This window comes from Drosophila mauritiana, chromosome 2R, assembly GCF_004382145.1.
Source record: "Drosophila mauritiana strain mau12 chromosome 2R, ASM438214v1, whole genome shotgun sequence".
Lineage (NCBI taxonomy): Eukaryota > Metazoa > Arthropoda > Insecta > Diptera > Drosophilidae > Drosophila > Drosophila mauritiana.
Genome location: NC_046668.1, coordinates 17198458 through 17211458, shown reverse-complemented (window position 1 = coordinate 17211458; position 13001 = coordinate 17198458). Strand labels below are relative to the sequence as shown.

The following is a 13001-nucleotide window of genomic DNA, read 5'->3' as shown; positions in this document are numbered from 1 at the left end:
CAGCCAAAGATTTGTGCACCTTTTGATGTCGATTTATTTTAAATCTAAGTCGAACAATTTATTAAACTGTTGCCCATCACAAACCTCGCTGATCTTTAGAGATGGCAGCGTGTGGCTTCCAGAAAAGGCTTTCCTATAAGTCAAGTAAGTAAGCAAGATAAGTCTGAAACTTAACTATTACTTAAGTAAATCTTAAATATTAGACCTTACATTTAAATGAAGACTTCCACGTTATAGCAAATTGGTGACCCCGATTCAGTACCTTATTTCGTGTCACGCAGCCATCGCGAGTGGCTCACGCTCCTCGGCGATGTTTCATCGGCTGATGGCGCTGCTCCATTGCATAGGTCACGTGTTCCGTCGTGTGTCTGGCCAAAATATCAGCAATTGAACTATAGACATTTTGGCCAAATGCAGTAAGCAGGCCAAAATGCCGCGATCCCGCTTTTTGACTATCGCGAGTGGGGTGGACGAATCGGTGCGGTGGAGCGGTGGAGCGCAGGAGCTGCAGTTGCAGGTCGGCGCATCTTGGCAAATGTCAGATGCAAATGCGAAAAGCCAAGCCAAGTCTGTGTGGCACCTGCTAACTCTTGCACTTTTCGCTTGGCCATTTCTTTGGCCGGCAAGCAGACGTTGTCAGTCATAATTAATACGCTTAGTTTGAGTAACTTAGTCGCGCTGAGAGGAAGGGAACTTCTTTGGTTCTTTGGTGTTCTTCGGTGGCTTCATTAAAAAGCCATTAGTGGGAGATGAATTTCGCCGCCTATCATCCGCCACCCTCCGCAACTTTCTAATTGGAAACTTTTCCTATGGGGAGCATAAATTTTAGCAATGTTTGTTCGCTTTCCGATACAATCAAAGACAAGAGCCGGAGTGCCGAGTGTTGAGTGTGTCAAACAATTTAGTTGCCTTTCGGTACCAAAAGGCAAGTTTTGCGTGGGAAATGCCGTCGATCGTCACGATCAAAAACGGCGACGGGGAAACCTCACCGTCAACTAGAGGTACATGGAAAATGCAAAGTTGATTTTATCGGCCGACTCTAACTCGGTCTTTGGCTGTGTGTTACTGTCCTGGCCTAAACTGATTTGCCACTTGACAAATGAGTTGACTGCCACATGTGCAATTTGGAAAACAATCCACCCACTTTAGATCTTCCCCGATACCTCCCCCTCCCACCCTTTTCCAGCAATTTTCCGAACGAGCCAATTTTCCCCCCATGTCAGACGAAAATGCAAAGGAAAACAGAGCGAAGCTAAACAAAAGAAATTCTACCGCTTTTGACTCTGACAATTTGCGCATTGATTTAGAAAATAGCTCTTCCATTGAATTGGAGCACTCTCCATATGAAAATGACGTGGAAACCAGAGGTGGAAAGTGCATCTGGGATGGGTTAAGTTTTCGGCGCACTGACGCTCCAAATACTCTTTAAAAAAAAAGAAGTTGGCACGTAAGTAAAATAATTATAAAAGAGCAAAGGAGTCTGCTTTCTATAGCTATTTACTCAGTCTATAAATGGCATTTCAAGTTCGTATTAATTCAATTTGGAGCCAGATCTTGCCCCAGTTTTTTGAGCTCTGAATAGTAAAGGGTATGCATAATGCATGGTATGAAAAGAAAAATTGCTCCGCAATTGAAGCTATCAAAAAGGAGCTTGGCCAGTTAACCCAAGACGGCGAGTTGGACTCAAAAACGAAGCAGTGGCAAAGCGCAACCAAATTTCTGTTTCGGTAGTTTTTCTCTTTTTTTTTTTGCTGTGAGGATGGGGGCAGGAAAAAAGTCATCATAGCCTGACCTTCATTGTTGAGTCGCTTCTAACATTTAAATTTGTTTTGCTTTTCCATTATTTTCGGGCTCTGTTGTGCTGCTTTTGTTTTGGCTTCTTTTCGATTTCAACAGAAAACGTGCCAAATTTGGCTGCCAGTTGCACGTTCCCCCAAAAAAAAAAAATTTAATACAGTTCAGCTGGGTTGGGCATTGGCTTTGGCTCTAGCTTTGACCTGGTCTCCGTTCCAGGGGCTATGGTCTTTTGTCTGGCCACGAGCTCTTGACACACATCCAGACATTCGGTAGTGTCGGCCTTATCGGGCTCTTATCAGCTGGTTGAGAATTGTTTGAGAACGGGGGCCAAAGGCGTTTCAAATCGGGCTATGAATTCAGTCGGACGCAGCTTCTCCCGGTGAAATGTTGCTTCTCTGGTTTATTCTCCATCTAATTGGCCTCATCCAAGGGCGTTCTGTGGGCGGTGGGTTTGGAAACTTGGACGACGAGGTCAGTTTTGCCTTTAGGGCTTGCTTTATTTGTTACATTTTTGTATTTCTCCCTATAGTTTTTCATGCCTCAGCCAGATCCCACTATATTTGCCTACAATCAAACTGATAAGGGATCATCACCCTGGGACAATACCTGGTACTAAATACTTGTAAAAAAAGTGACTTGTAATTGTAATAAATTTATTTTATTTAATAAATATGATGTAGCTTCTGAAGTGCTCTAAAACCTAAAGGTGTACACTCCACCGGCTCCCCACTGAGGGCGACTGTTGCCATAGGGTCCACCAAGGTGCTGGGCATACGATCCCGTGGCATCGAAGGAGTGGCGTCCATTTGGGCTCTGCCAAACGGGAGCACGTCCATTGAGGCTCAGATCGAATCCCTGTCTTGGGCTTCCACCGCCACCGCCATTCAATTGGAACTGGCGACGCACTCTGTGCAGGGGCACATCAAAATTGGGAGCATACTAGAAAATAAAACTCCATTAAACAGTGCTCCAAGTTAAAAGTTACGTAATAGCTTACTGCCAGGGGCTCAGGCTGCACATTCACAATCTCTCTGGGATCAGGATAGGGATAAGCCCAGGCACTCGAGAAGGCACAAGCCAGTCCAATGAACAGAAGACTAGAGGTGAAATGCATTTTGATTTGATTAGGCTTTGTCAACTGAATGCGGCTAGAGTGGAACTGAGCTCTTATATAGCTCGGATCTGTGTCTTATCACTACTCGCAGATGAGATTCCCCAATTGGGAATCCCTGTTAAGACGACGGTGCAGTGGTTCACCAGTGGATCCCCACATCTCGTTGATAAGAAAATACGTGTAGGCTCCACAAACAGAGGCAGATGACAAAGTGAATCCCATCTAGAAACAATGAATGTAGAGGTACTCGTATTTGGATTGGGATCCATTCATGTGTGGCAGCTGTGAAAATAATATATGTATATTAGATACTACTCATTGTTTTTCAGATTCTTAGGTTAATATTAATTCTTTCTAATTAATAAGATAATTCGAACTGGAGTTATATTTCTTTTATGCATTCTAGTTAAGATGCAAATATTTGTGTTATCATTTTACCACGTACTTTCTTTCTGGTGACCTGAGTTTTTATCCATATAATAAATTTTCATTTATCATATATTTTGTTTTTAATCAACTCCAACTTCGTGTTTCCTATTAGTAAGAATATCTCGTTACTTTCGCCAAAATTTGATTTCCTCCCAAGAAAAAGTCAAGCAAAATTACCTTACAGGTTCCGCAGCCCCAAGCAGAATTCAGTTTCCAAAATCGATTCATCATTTTACAAGGTCAACTCAATTTGGCCATTCTTAGCTCGAATTAATGATGTGAAAAGCTTTGGTAATCCCCAAATTTGGTTGTAAAAGAGTTTAGAACACAGCCTCTGCACGAATCATTTTTCAAATACTCCAGTGAATCTTATTCGCTTTCGTTGGGGATGGCGTAATATTTTAATCTTGGGGTTAGGCTGCGGATGTTGGATGATGCGGATGATGCGACGGCGGCATGATAAATTTCCATCGAAGGTTCTCTCGACAGTTTACGCAATAAATCCAATTAGCAAAAAACATTTTGTCTTGGCAGGTTTCATTAAGACCGCCTGTCATCGTAATTTGTTATTACCCAACGGAGTTGGCCAAACAAGATGTATCAACAATTAGCCAAACTGCAAGATCATCTGTGACCCACCAGCCTCTGTCTCTAGAAGTCTGCCTCAATGTTCCGGGGTAAACAAACAACGCCAAGGACATTGATGGCATTTGAGATAGTGAAATTATGGTCAGGTATGCATATCGTTGTATTCGGTTATATATTTTGCAATTATCTGAATATACAAAGTGGGTAAGGTCTTTATAAAAGCTAGACTCGAATTACAATCGAGATAATATTTGGTAAAGTTTTTTACAAAAAATATTTATGAAGCTTATTAATTCGGAAATCTGTAGGTGTAGGTGCTTCCCACTTTCCAGCTAGGTTCTGAGTTGCCATATGGTCCTCCCAAGTGCTGGCCATATCCTCCATTTAGTCCAATCTCGTGGCGTCCGTTGTCGCTGGTCCACACCTTCTGGTGTCCCTGGACTCCAAAGCCAAAACCATCGCCTCTCTGGCCACCGCCGCCTCCCTGAAGATTGAGTGGGTACTGCGGTGGTGGAGTGGGCTTCATGGTCATGTCGTCGGGCATGGGATATGCCAAAGTAGCGGCGATTGCGCAGCAAAGTAAGGCGAAGGCAATGGTGAACTGCATCTCGGTTAATCTCAATGGAAGAACTGGAATATGCTGACTGATACCTTTGCTGCAGTTTCGATGCTCTTTTATAGGCCGATTTTCAAAAGGAATCCCCGATGTCACCTTATCTACTCAGAAAGTATTCCTACGGCGGTTGTTGTCTCATAATAAGATTGCTGGTCATAAAAAAGGAATCCCCGATGCAAAAACACATACCACCACAGGGGATCTTTCTTAAACGAGGGCTCACATCTTATATTCATTTGACAAACAAAGGTTAAATAATTATTAAATTATATAATATGTAACCTTTTATTCTATGAAGTTATTTAATGTGTATCTTAAAGAACAATATCCCGTCCTAACAGCTTATTATTAACAATTAAAACATTAATGATTTCCCTTCGAAAAGAAACGAAACTTCATCCTTTTCCCAGTTCCACGGATTAATTTTAAAACCTCTCCGCGGCGACAGATAAAGAGCTTTGTTTGTATTCAGGAAAACAAAAAAACCATAATAAATATTTAATAAGTGATAATTGATTAAAAGCAGAGGTTGAGCAAACGTAAAAACAGTTTCCCATCAGCAGTCGAGTGCCGAGGCAGCGGAGAGAAATGTTGTTACAATCGATATTAATGAAAATATTGGCCGTTTTTTTGGTCTGTTGGGTGAGTGCAGTAAAGGAAAAATATACAATGAATCCAAAAAAAACATAAAACAAATATATGCATATTTACTTTCCAGCTGGGACACGTCACAGCTCAGTCATCTGCCGATTATATAGAGCTTGAAATCGGTTCGAGGGGTCAAGGTCCACCGGAAAAGAAGGAATTTCCCTGGGGCAATGATGACCAGGATCTTGAAGCAACATTTTAAGTTTCTTACGATTTTTTAAAATACTTTACATTGCATTCTTTGTTAAATATATTATAAAAAGAACCCAGTTCTTATCAGTTAAGTTACTTGATATAACCAACATTATAATATACTTTTGGGCCTGTAGAAAAATATCTTACTCTTGTATGACTACTGCTGCTTAATTTAATCGGTAATATTATATATTCCACCAATTTATAGTCATAACTGTCTTTATAAAAAATTAAGACTTTTTATTTTTTTATTAAATTGTATGTTTCTACATTATAAATGTATTCTATATCAATACCCATAATCCCCATTTTTAAAAGATTGAAATTGCAAACACATTTTTATAGCCTTCTTTCAGGCAGAAAACAATATTTTTTATAGGTCTGGGAACAAAATAAATAGTTTGCAGTAAACATACAATTTTTTACAAATTTTTTTAAATTACTCAAAGTAATAACTCAGCGCTACCAAAACAAGACTGACATGTGTTACTGTTGGAAAGCATTATTAGATGCCACGGCAAAGATTTTTGAAAATTCTAAAAACTTACCAGCTAATGGCCAAACTGGGAGACACGCACACGGAAAAGCCAAGCTAATGAAAATTCCGTAAATAAGGCATGTTCTTTTCTTCTAAAATTACATCAAAATATTATACTGCCAGGATTTCATATACTACAACTTTACCTCATCTAATGCAAAGCACAGTAAAATCGAAGATACTATCTGACATAGCATAACGACAGTGATTCCCATAACTATATCTTTGTCAATTGTTCCGGCAAAAGTGTGATATTTGAACTGCCTTCTCTGGTGATCAGGTGGATAATTTACTGAGGGAAAATATAAACATTAAATAGCTGACAAATCGAGTACTAACTGACCATAGCAATCCAGAATGTAGGCGTAGAAACCGAAACCACTCATTAAGTTCCACGAAGCCAGAGTTGCGATGACAAACCAACGCTGATTTGATCGATCTGGCATAGTTTACCTACGATTTTGTTTATAAATAGTATATTTTTTTAGCAGGTAAAACATGCTGAATAACTTTTCCAGGCCCGCCCCCAAGGGAAATCAATTTAGCGTCAGGTTCAATGGACTTTTACGACAAGTGCGTGTCAGCTGGATGAAAAACTAATTGCGACCATTAAGACCACGCCCCCCCTTCGAGGGCGAGGCGGTTGCCAATGGCAGCGTTGGTGCCAAACTTTGGCCGTAACTGGAGCACTCAATAAAATGGGAATTAGCCCGACGGAGCCGGCATTAATGGTCCGCGATTCGGGTCCGGAATAGGAACCTCTCCATTTCCCCCGGAGGTGGCAGCTTTGACACGCTTCCAAGTATCAATGCGATTTGTTTTTTGCGGCACGCGAACAAACTTTAGTCTTATTTTTTGTATGTTTTTCAGCTGCAGTGCATCGAATGGAAGTGAATTTGAATCCTTTGACTGCGGCACGGTAATTGCGTTAATTTCGCTCGAATTACGTTTCCCATCATTGTTTTTGCCACGGCGTACCAACCACGCCCCCTTTTGGCTGTCTTGCATGTTTGGCGGCACTTTTGTGGTTTTTTCGAGTCTCCTTGCCCCTTGAGTCCTTTTGATATAGTTGCATGTCGACAGCATTATTGGTGCCCTTACAATTTATGCGAATTATCCCCGTCCCTTGATGCACCCAGAAATAGAAATGTGTAAAATTTAGACAATATATTACCAAAGCTATGTGTATATTTGCGTTTGAGTTTCTATTTACAATTTTTATCCAATATTTTCAGTGTACAATATGTCGCCTGCTGACCCCTAGTACTTCACTCCCACTCTATTAACTTGGCTTCATAGTCTTCGAGCACTAACATTCTTCTACAACATCGATGATGTCATTATCCTCCATGGCCAAGGAGTCAAATGTATCCTCCTCCTGGATTTTCTGCCCATCGAAGGCCAGGATCACAGTCTCAGTAGCAACTCCAAATGCCTTTGCATATTTTTGCCTAAGAAGTGCGGCCAACGGTTGATCCGTTCTCACATGACACCGCAGTTTGGGTAGATTTGAGGATAGAAGCCAAATGGTTTTGCTTTGATTGGCCATTAGATGTAAAATAGAATTACTAGAACTGTATTTAGATAGTGATAGGTGCCACGTGGCCTTCTGATCGGCCGACTTCATTTCATTCATTTTTGGCAGCCACATCATCAGTGGCAGAAGGGCTGAGATTTATGATCAGTTGCCGGCGTAGCGCTTACCAATAAATAAGTTCGATAAGATAATGGTGGCCTATAAGTAGCTGGGACTATTCCCAAGTCACCATCGCACTTGTCTCATATGGTACTTATGTATGGGTCACCCTATCTCGCTCGGAAATCAATGGGCCATTCAAGGTGCAGACGCGGGCAAGTAACCCAGTACCAGGCAGACTAACCGCAGTGCACCTTGGGGTTGAGTCATTTAGAAAATGCTAGAAATATAATAATAAATTAGCAAAGGCGTTAAAAATATAGTTTATATTTACTAGGAAGTTGTATAGTTATATATTATAAAGCACAAAGATTTAACGACATTTAAATATATTTGTACTTAATGTAATTACATATTTATTTCAACTTACTGATACTAACTAGCAAACCAAACCTTTGAACTGCGAGCAGACGACCATTATAACCGAACATATGGAGCAACGATCAAGGTGACAGAGCATATTGTGAACCACGGTGCACGATAGCCAGCGCTATCTAAACGAATTTATAAATATTATACGAACATACATATACTATAACGGCGACAGCGAATTTCGATAGAGCTTTGCGAGACAATTCGGGGAATGAGTATATGCGCCGGCAGTCAGTTCTTTAGCGGCTTTCTGGGTGCACGGTCGTCTTTGTTCCGGATTCGGGTTCGGAATCACAAGCCATTATCTCTTCTGGGAGCTACGAGGTGGCTCATTTAAATTCATAACGAGTGGAGGAGCTAATTGCGCCTGTGGCCAGAATGAAGTGCCTGATAGTGTTTGGTCTGATTGTGGCCCTGTTTGGTGCCTTCGTGGGCTATGGCTACGTGGTATTCACGGATCTGACCAAGCCCCTGCCCAAGCCGGAGTTCAAGGATGACACGTACTGGGGTCCTGGCGATGTTAAGGACTTTGTGCCCGACAACAAGATCTACGAGTTCAAACTGCAGGTGCCGCAATCCGAGATCGATGATCTGCGAAAGGAACTCAACCGCACGCTGAGACTCACCGAACCGCTGGACGGGATCGCCTTCGAGTACGGATTCAATACCTACGCGCTGCAGCAGTTTGTGGACTACTGGCGGGACAACTACCTGACCAAGTGGGATGAGCGCCAGGAGCTGTTCAACTCGTTCAAGCAGTACAAGACCGAAATTCAGGGGTGGGTAAAGTGCCTTTTTTTCATATGAATGTCATGCTAAAAATGTAATACCTCCGCAGCTTGAATATTCACTATATTCACGAGAAGGTATCGGAGGAGGCTAAGGAAAAGAAACACGTGTATCCTCTGCTCCTGCTCCACGGCTGGCCAGGATCGGTGCGCGAGTTCTTCGACTTTATACCCATGCTCACCAAGCACTCAAACATCACGGATTACGCCTTTGAGGTCGTGGCACCTTCCCTGGTGGGCTACGGATGGTCCGATGTGAGTGTTATTTGTTTATCAGTTGAATTAAGTAGCAGGATAATTCATTTCTAAATTTTAATAATTATAATTATAACTTTAGGCTGCCACGCGTCCCGGATTTAATGCCGCTGAAATGGCCACTGTGATGCGTAACCTGATGCTGCGTCTGGGCCACAAGAAGTTCTTCATCCAAGGCGGAGATTGGGGCAGCATCATTGGCAGCAACTTGGCCACCTTGTATCCGGAGAACGTTATCGGTTACCACTCGAACATGTGCGTTCTGCACTCGCCACTGGCCATTCTAAAGGGAATCTACGGCAGCTTCTTCCCGGAGAAGTACCTGCCCTCCAGATTCTTTGTGGATCATCATTTCCCCGTGTGGGACAAATGGCTGGATCTGCTGCAGGAGAGCGGTTACTTCCACATCCAGGCCACCAAGCCGGATACAATTGGAGCGGCTCTGACCTCCAGTCCCGTCGGCTTAGCCTCCTATATCCTCGAGAAGTTCCAGACCTGCACGAATCCCGGCCTGCAGCAGGACTTTGGCGCCATAGTCACTGTCTTCGGCTTGGAGGCTGTGCTGGACAACCTGATGGTCTACTACCTGACCAACTCGGCCACGACGGCGGCTCGTTTCTACCTGGAGAACGTGTCCAAGGCGTACAGGGATCTCCAGCTGGATCGTGTGCAGTCCCCGGTTCCCATGGGCTGTGCCCGCTTCCGGTTCGATCTGGCCTCGGTGACTGACTGGCAGCTAAGGGACAAGTTCCCCAACCTGACCCACTCGATGTACTTCCAGCAGGGCAGCCACTTTGCCGCCCTGGAGATGCCGGCCATGTTGTTCAATGACTTCACCGCCTTTGTGGGAAAGATTGGCCTACACGGTGAGAAGAGGAAATAAACTGTTTTAGTATAATTACCAAACGGATTTTGTACTTTGGCTTGGGAATCGGGAGGCACATGAGATAGCCTTTAAATTAGCAACCCGACAGGAGGTCACGTGTTTTAAGTGCAGTTGGCAGTAAGGTGATTGGGACCACCTCAGTACCACCATAACGTGGTTACATATTAGTTAACAAATGTGGATGGGCAAGGGAAGGAGGGGAAGGGCGTAAGATAAAATTTTGTTTAATTAGACTGCAGTGGCTGAGGGTCAAGATGTTAATAGGATTATATTTGGTAAGAAAATATGATGGTTTTTCGCTTTATAGTACTTAATTTTCTTTCAGCAAAATTTAACAATATTCAGAATATCAGTCGATAAGAACTGTTAGTGGCAAGTGGTTATATATTTATTAATAAATATTATCTATATACAGTGCCTACCAAAACGAAAGTTCTATAAATCGAATAGGGTATCTGGGCTTAAATGTAACTCAGTATCTTGTCGGATTACATTTCGTTGAAAAACTAATAAATATAAATAATAGGTATGGTTAATAACTAATTGTTTGTAATTCGTTTTTGTAATTGACCGCGAAATAATTAAATACTATCGATTGTATATAAGGGCTCCGCGTGTTGGCAATTATTATTACTTAATTTAACAATTTAATTCTCAGCATGAATCGTTTCTTGTTCACTCTACTTTCGCGAATTGACCCACTGATAAATGGAACTGCTTGATCATCTTCCTAAACTAAATGTAAGCCTTAAGTACAAAAATTGCTCTTCGTCAATTTGTTGCTAAAAGCTCGCCGAAATTCTCAAATTATTTGCCCAATCATGCTCGCATTGCATTGCAGTGTAGAATACGATCCACTTGAAATCCACAAGCCGACAAAAAGCTTTTGTTTGCCGGTAGCTGCGCTTTACAAATCATTTGTGCTCGACGATCGTAAGCGAGCAGTTGCGCAGTTTGCGATCTGTATATATAAAATATATGTATATAGAATATAGTATAGACACACCATGGCGAACATCTGGGCACGGATCCTGGTCGGAGCTCTGACCATCCTGGTGGCCGTTGGCTATAAGAACTATCGTGATCTTTCGGCGCCCGGCAAGAGACCCGATCTGGACAACAACGCCTACTGGGGTCCAACTTTGAAGGAACCTTATCGGGAGAACAAGGCCATCCTACCCTTCGACATCAGCGTAAAGCCAGAGGTAAATCAATAGACATATATATATGTACATATATAAATGCAAATAATCAAATCAGTATGATATGCAAATAAACGTATGTATGTATAGTAAATGCAAATATTTCGAATCATGCTGGTATGCAAGTATCATTAATTATACGGAATTTATAATAATTTGTACAAATTAATACTATTTAAACTTATATTTGATCTTTTTTCTAATAATCCTTCATCACTTCTTACCAAAGGTTATTGAGGATCTTATCAGTCAGCTGAGTCGTCCTTTGAAAGCGCAGGCGCCACTGGAGGGTGTGGGCTTCCAATACGGGTTCAATGCCAACGAACTGGCCAAGGTGGTGAAATACTGGCGCGATACATATCTGCCCAAGTGGAGCGAACGGGAGCAGTATCTCAAGAAGCTGGATCACTACCAAACGGAGATTCAGGGGTGAGTGCGCGGCAGTACTTATGGAAATCCAAAGTGTTCCACGCTAAATTAGTGGCCTGCTTTTGCACATTAACCTGAAAAGTTAACCCCAAATGTTTTTCCATTTTTTTTGCAGTTTAAAAATTCACTTTATTCATGCCAAGCCAAGCCAGGTGAAAGGCCAGAAACCCAAGAAGGTTCTGCCTCTGCTTCTGATGCACGGATGGCCGGGAACGGTTCGCGAATTCTACGACTTCATCCCTCTCCTGACCACGCCCAGTGATAAGAGCGACTACGTCTTCGAGGTTATTGCACCCAGTCTGCCCGGCTACGGATGGTCCCAGGTTAGATTTGTTTCCAAATGGGCAACAAGAAATTGCTAACCAAGTTAGGCTATATTCTCCAAAAGCCATAAGCTATAAAACTTATCTCTTTCTCTGACATTAATATATAGCACTTAGGTAGACAAGTTATAAGCCACCCTTCCCCAAATTACAAATTGAAAAATTACTTATATTATATTTCTCCAACTTCAGGGCTCTTCAAAAACTGGATTCGGTGTGGCCCAAGTGGCGGTGGTGATGCGCAACCTGATGCTCCGAGTGGGATTCGATAAGTTCCTGGTGCAGGGTGGCGATTGGGGTTCCATAATCGGATCCAACGTAGCCTCACTTTTCCCGGAGAACGTGTTGGGCTATCATTCCAATATGTGCGGAAACAACAGCCCTATGGGTCAGTTGAAGATGGTGTTGGCCTCCTTCTTCCCCAGCTGGTTTGTGGACAGCGAGTATGCGGACTTCTACAAGGGACTCGGTCACTTGTTCAGCACCATAATGGAGGAGATGGGCTATGCCCACATTCAGGCCTCCAAGCCAGATACCATCGGCAACGCTTTGATCGACAATCCAACTGGTCTGGCCAGCTATATACTGGAGAAGTTCTCAACGTGGACGAATACGGGATTTAGATCGCTTCCTGACGGCGGTCTGACCAAGAGATTCACCTACGATCAGCTTTTGGACAATGTGATGATCTATTACGTGACCAACTCCATTACCACCTCCATGCGTCTGTATTCCGAATCAATGGTTGCTTCGCAGCTTGCACTGGCCGTGGACTCCTTGCCCATCAAGGCCAAGGCTGGCTGCACCCGTTTCGCCCACGAGATTATACATGTCTCCGACTCGGTTTTGGCCAACAAGTTCCCCAATCTGGTGCACAGTAGCCACCACCGGGATGGAGGTCACTTCCCCGCTTTTGAGCTGCCCCAGCAGCTGTACGACGACTTTGTGTCTTTTGTCCAGAAAGCTAATTTCTCCTAAAAGAATTTGTTTATCATTAGTTATAGGAGTCCATTGTACATTTTCATTGTGATTCTTGAACGAATGTTTGTTGCGAAAATTAAATCAAATCGACTTGGTGATTGTATTTGCCTTATCTGCTTTGAAAACCGAAAGTTGAAGAGTTTT

The 13001-nt window shown here is 42.7% G+C and overlaps 8 protein-coding genes across 8 annotated transcripts; 4 read left to right on the top strand and 4 right to left on the bottom strand.

Annotated features, from left to right (window-relative positions):
* Window positions 1-2145: 2145 nt before the first annotated feature.
* LOC117136700 lies at window positions 2146-2482 on the top strand. The gene is made up of 2 exons (XM_033297718.1): window positions 2146-2268; window positions 2327-2482. The coding sequence occupies exons 1-2, from the start codon at window positions 2182-2184 to the stop codon at window positions 2411-2413; spliced, it is 174 nt and encodes a 57-aa protein (XP_033153609.1). The 5' UTR covers window positions 2146-2181; the 3' UTR covers window positions 2414-2482.
* LOC117136701 (diptericin A) lies at window positions 2434-2948 on the bottom strand. Its single transcript, XM_033297719.1, has 2 exons — window positions 2795-2948; window positions 2434-2736 (listed from the first exon to the last, which is right to left on the bottom strand). The coding sequence occupies exons 1-2, from the start codon at window positions 2909-2911 to the stop codon at window positions 2491-2493; spliced, it is 363 nt and encodes a 120-aa protein (XP_033153610.1). The 5' UTR covers window positions 2912-2948; the 3' UTR covers window positions 2434-2490.
* A 1122-nt stretch (window positions 2949-4070) lies between these two features.
* LOC117136602 (diptericin A) lies at window positions 4071-4591 on the bottom strand. Its single transcript, XM_033297585.1, has one exon. The coding sequence runs from the start codon at window positions 4533-4535 to the stop codon at window positions 4218-4220; it is 318 nt and encodes a 105-aa protein (XP_033153476.1). The 5' UTR covers window positions 4536-4591; the 3' UTR covers window positions 4071-4217.
* Window positions 4592-5093: 502 nt separating this feature from the next.
* On the top strand, window positions 5094-5457 carry LOC117137216. Its single transcript, XM_033298572.1, has 2 exons — window positions 5094-5186; window positions 5263-5457. Exons 1-2 carry the CDS (start codon window positions 5133-5135, stop codon window positions 5392-5394), a joined length of 186 nt encoding a protein of 61 aa, XP_033154463.1. The 5' UTR covers window positions 5094-5132; the 3' UTR covers window positions 5395-5457.
* A 317-nt stretch (window positions 5458-5774) lies between these two features.
* LOC117136818 lies at window positions 5775-7197 on the bottom strand. The gene is made up of 5 exons (XM_033297887.1): window positions 7139-7197; window positions 6269-7050; window positions 6072-6217; window positions 5936-6017; window positions 5775-5876 (listed from the first exon to the last, which is right to left on the bottom strand). Exons 2-5 carry the CDS (start codon window positions 6369-6371, stop codon window positions 5827-5829), a joined length of 381 nt encoding a protein of 126 aa, XP_033153778.1. The 5' UTR covers window positions 6372-7050; window positions 7139-7197; the 3' UTR covers window positions 5775-5826.
* LOC117136819 (small ubiquitin-related modifier) lies at window positions 7091-7547 on the bottom strand. Its single transcript, XM_033297888.1, has one exon. The coding sequence runs from the start codon at window positions 7472-7474 to the stop codon at window positions 7235-7237; it is 240 nt and encodes a 79-aa protein (XP_033153779.1). The 5' UTR covers window positions 7475-7547; the 3' UTR covers window positions 7091-7234.
* A 675-nt stretch (window positions 7548-8222) lies between these two features.
* LOC117137863 (juvenile hormone epoxide hydrolase 1) lies at window positions 8223-9937 on the top strand. The gene is made up of 3 exons (XM_033299578.1): window positions 8223-8772; window positions 8832-9036; window positions 9119-9937. The coding sequence occupies exons 1-3, from the start codon at window positions 8372-8374 to the stop codon at window positions 9917-9919; spliced, it is 1407 nt and encodes a 468-aa protein (XP_033155469.1). The 5' UTR covers window positions 8223-8371; the 3' UTR covers window positions 9920-9937.
* A 931-nt stretch (window positions 9938-10868) lies between these two features.
* LOC117136663 (juvenile hormone epoxide hydrolase 1) lies at window positions 10869-12988 on the top strand. The gene is made up of 4 exons (XM_033297664.1): window positions 10869-11127; window positions 11354-11553; window positions 11669-11876; window positions 12069-12988. The coding sequence occupies exons 1-4, from the start codon at window positions 10930-10932 to the stop codon at window positions 12852-12854; spliced, it is 1392 nt and encodes a 463-aa protein (XP_033153555.1). The 5' UTR covers window positions 10869-10929; the 3' UTR covers window positions 12855-12988.
* Window positions 12989-13001: the final 13 nt, after the last annotated feature.

What these genes read in the sequence shown, in the direction of transcription:
- LOC117136700 (XM_033297718.1), top strand. Translation starts at nt 2,182, where the DNA reads ATGTTGCTTCTCTGGTTTATTCTCCATCTAATTGGCCTCATCCAAGGG. An exon ending in TTGGAAACTTGGACGACGAG is followed by an intron (nt 2,269 to 2,326) that starts GTCAGTTTTGCC and finishes TTCTCCCTATAG; the next exon opens with TTTTTCATGCCTCAGCCAGA.
- LOC117136701 (XM_033297719.1), bottom strand. Translation starts at nt 2,911, where the DNA reads ATGCATTTCACCTCTAGTCTTCTGTTCATTGGACTGGCTTGTGCCTTC. An exon ending in TGCAGCCTGAGCCCCTGGCA is followed by an intron (nt 2,737 to 2,794) that starts GTAAGCTATTAC and finishes TTTATTTTCTAG; the next exon opens with TATGCTCCCAATTTTGATGT.
- LOC117136602 (XM_033297585.1), bottom strand. Translation starts at nt 4,535, where the DNA reads ATGCAGTTCACCATTGCCTTCGCCTTACTTTGCTGCGCAATCGCCGCT.
- LOC117137216 (XM_033298572.1), top strand. Translation starts at nt 5,133, where the DNA reads ATGTTGTTACAATCGATATTAATGAAAATATTGGCCGTTTTTTTGGTC. An exon ending in CCGTTTTTTTGGTCTGTTGG is followed by an intron (nt 5,187 to 5,262) that starts GTGAGTGCAGTA and finishes TTTACTTTCCAG; the next exon opens with CTGGGACACGTCACAGCTCA.
- LOC117136818 (XM_033297887.1), bottom strand. Translation starts at nt 6,371, where the DNA reads ATGCCAGATCGATCAAATCAGCGTTGGTTTGTCATCGCAACTCTGGCT. An exon ending in TGTGCTTTGCATTAGATGAG is followed by an intron (nt 6,018 to 6,071) that starts GTAAAGTTGTAG and finishes ATGTAATTTTAG; the next exon opens with AAGAAAAGAACATGCCTTAT. An exon ending in CCCAGTTTGGCCATTAGCTG is followed by an intron (nt 5,877 to 5,935) that starts GTAAGTTTTTAG and finishes GCTTTCCAACAG; the next exon opens with TAACACATGTCAGTCTTGTT.
- LOC117136819 (XM_033297888.1), bottom strand. Translation starts at nt 7,474, where the DNA reads ATGGCCAATCAAAGCAAAACCATTTGGCTTCTATCCTCAAATCTACCC.
- LOC117137863 (XM_033299578.1), top strand. Translation starts at nt 8,372, where the DNA reads ATGAAGTGCCTGATAGTGTTTGGTCTGATTGTGGCCCTGTTTGGTGCC. An exon ending in TACAAGACCGAAATTCAGGG is followed by an intron (nt 8,773 to 8,831) that starts GTGGGTAAAGTG and finishes ATACCTCCGCAG; the next exon opens with CTTGAATATTCACTATATTC. An exon ending in TGGGCTACGGATGGTCCGAT is followed by an intron (nt 9,037 to 9,118) that starts GTGAGTGTTATT and finishes TTATAACTTTAG; the next exon opens with GCTGCCACGCGTCCCGGATT.
- LOC117136663 (XM_033297664.1), top strand. Translation starts at nt 10,930, where the DNA reads ATGGCGAACATCTGGGCACGGATCCTGGTCGGAGCTCTGACCATCCTG. An exon ending in TACCAAACGGAGATTCAGGG is followed by an intron (nt 11,554 to 11,668) that starts GTGAGTGCGCGG and finishes TTTTTTTTGCAG; the next exon opens with TTTAAAAATTCACTTTATTC. An exon ending in CCGGCTACGGATGGTCCCAG is followed by an intron (nt 11,877 to 12,068) that starts GTTAGATTTGTT and finishes CTCCAACTTCAG; the next exon opens with GGCTCTTCAAAAACTGGATT.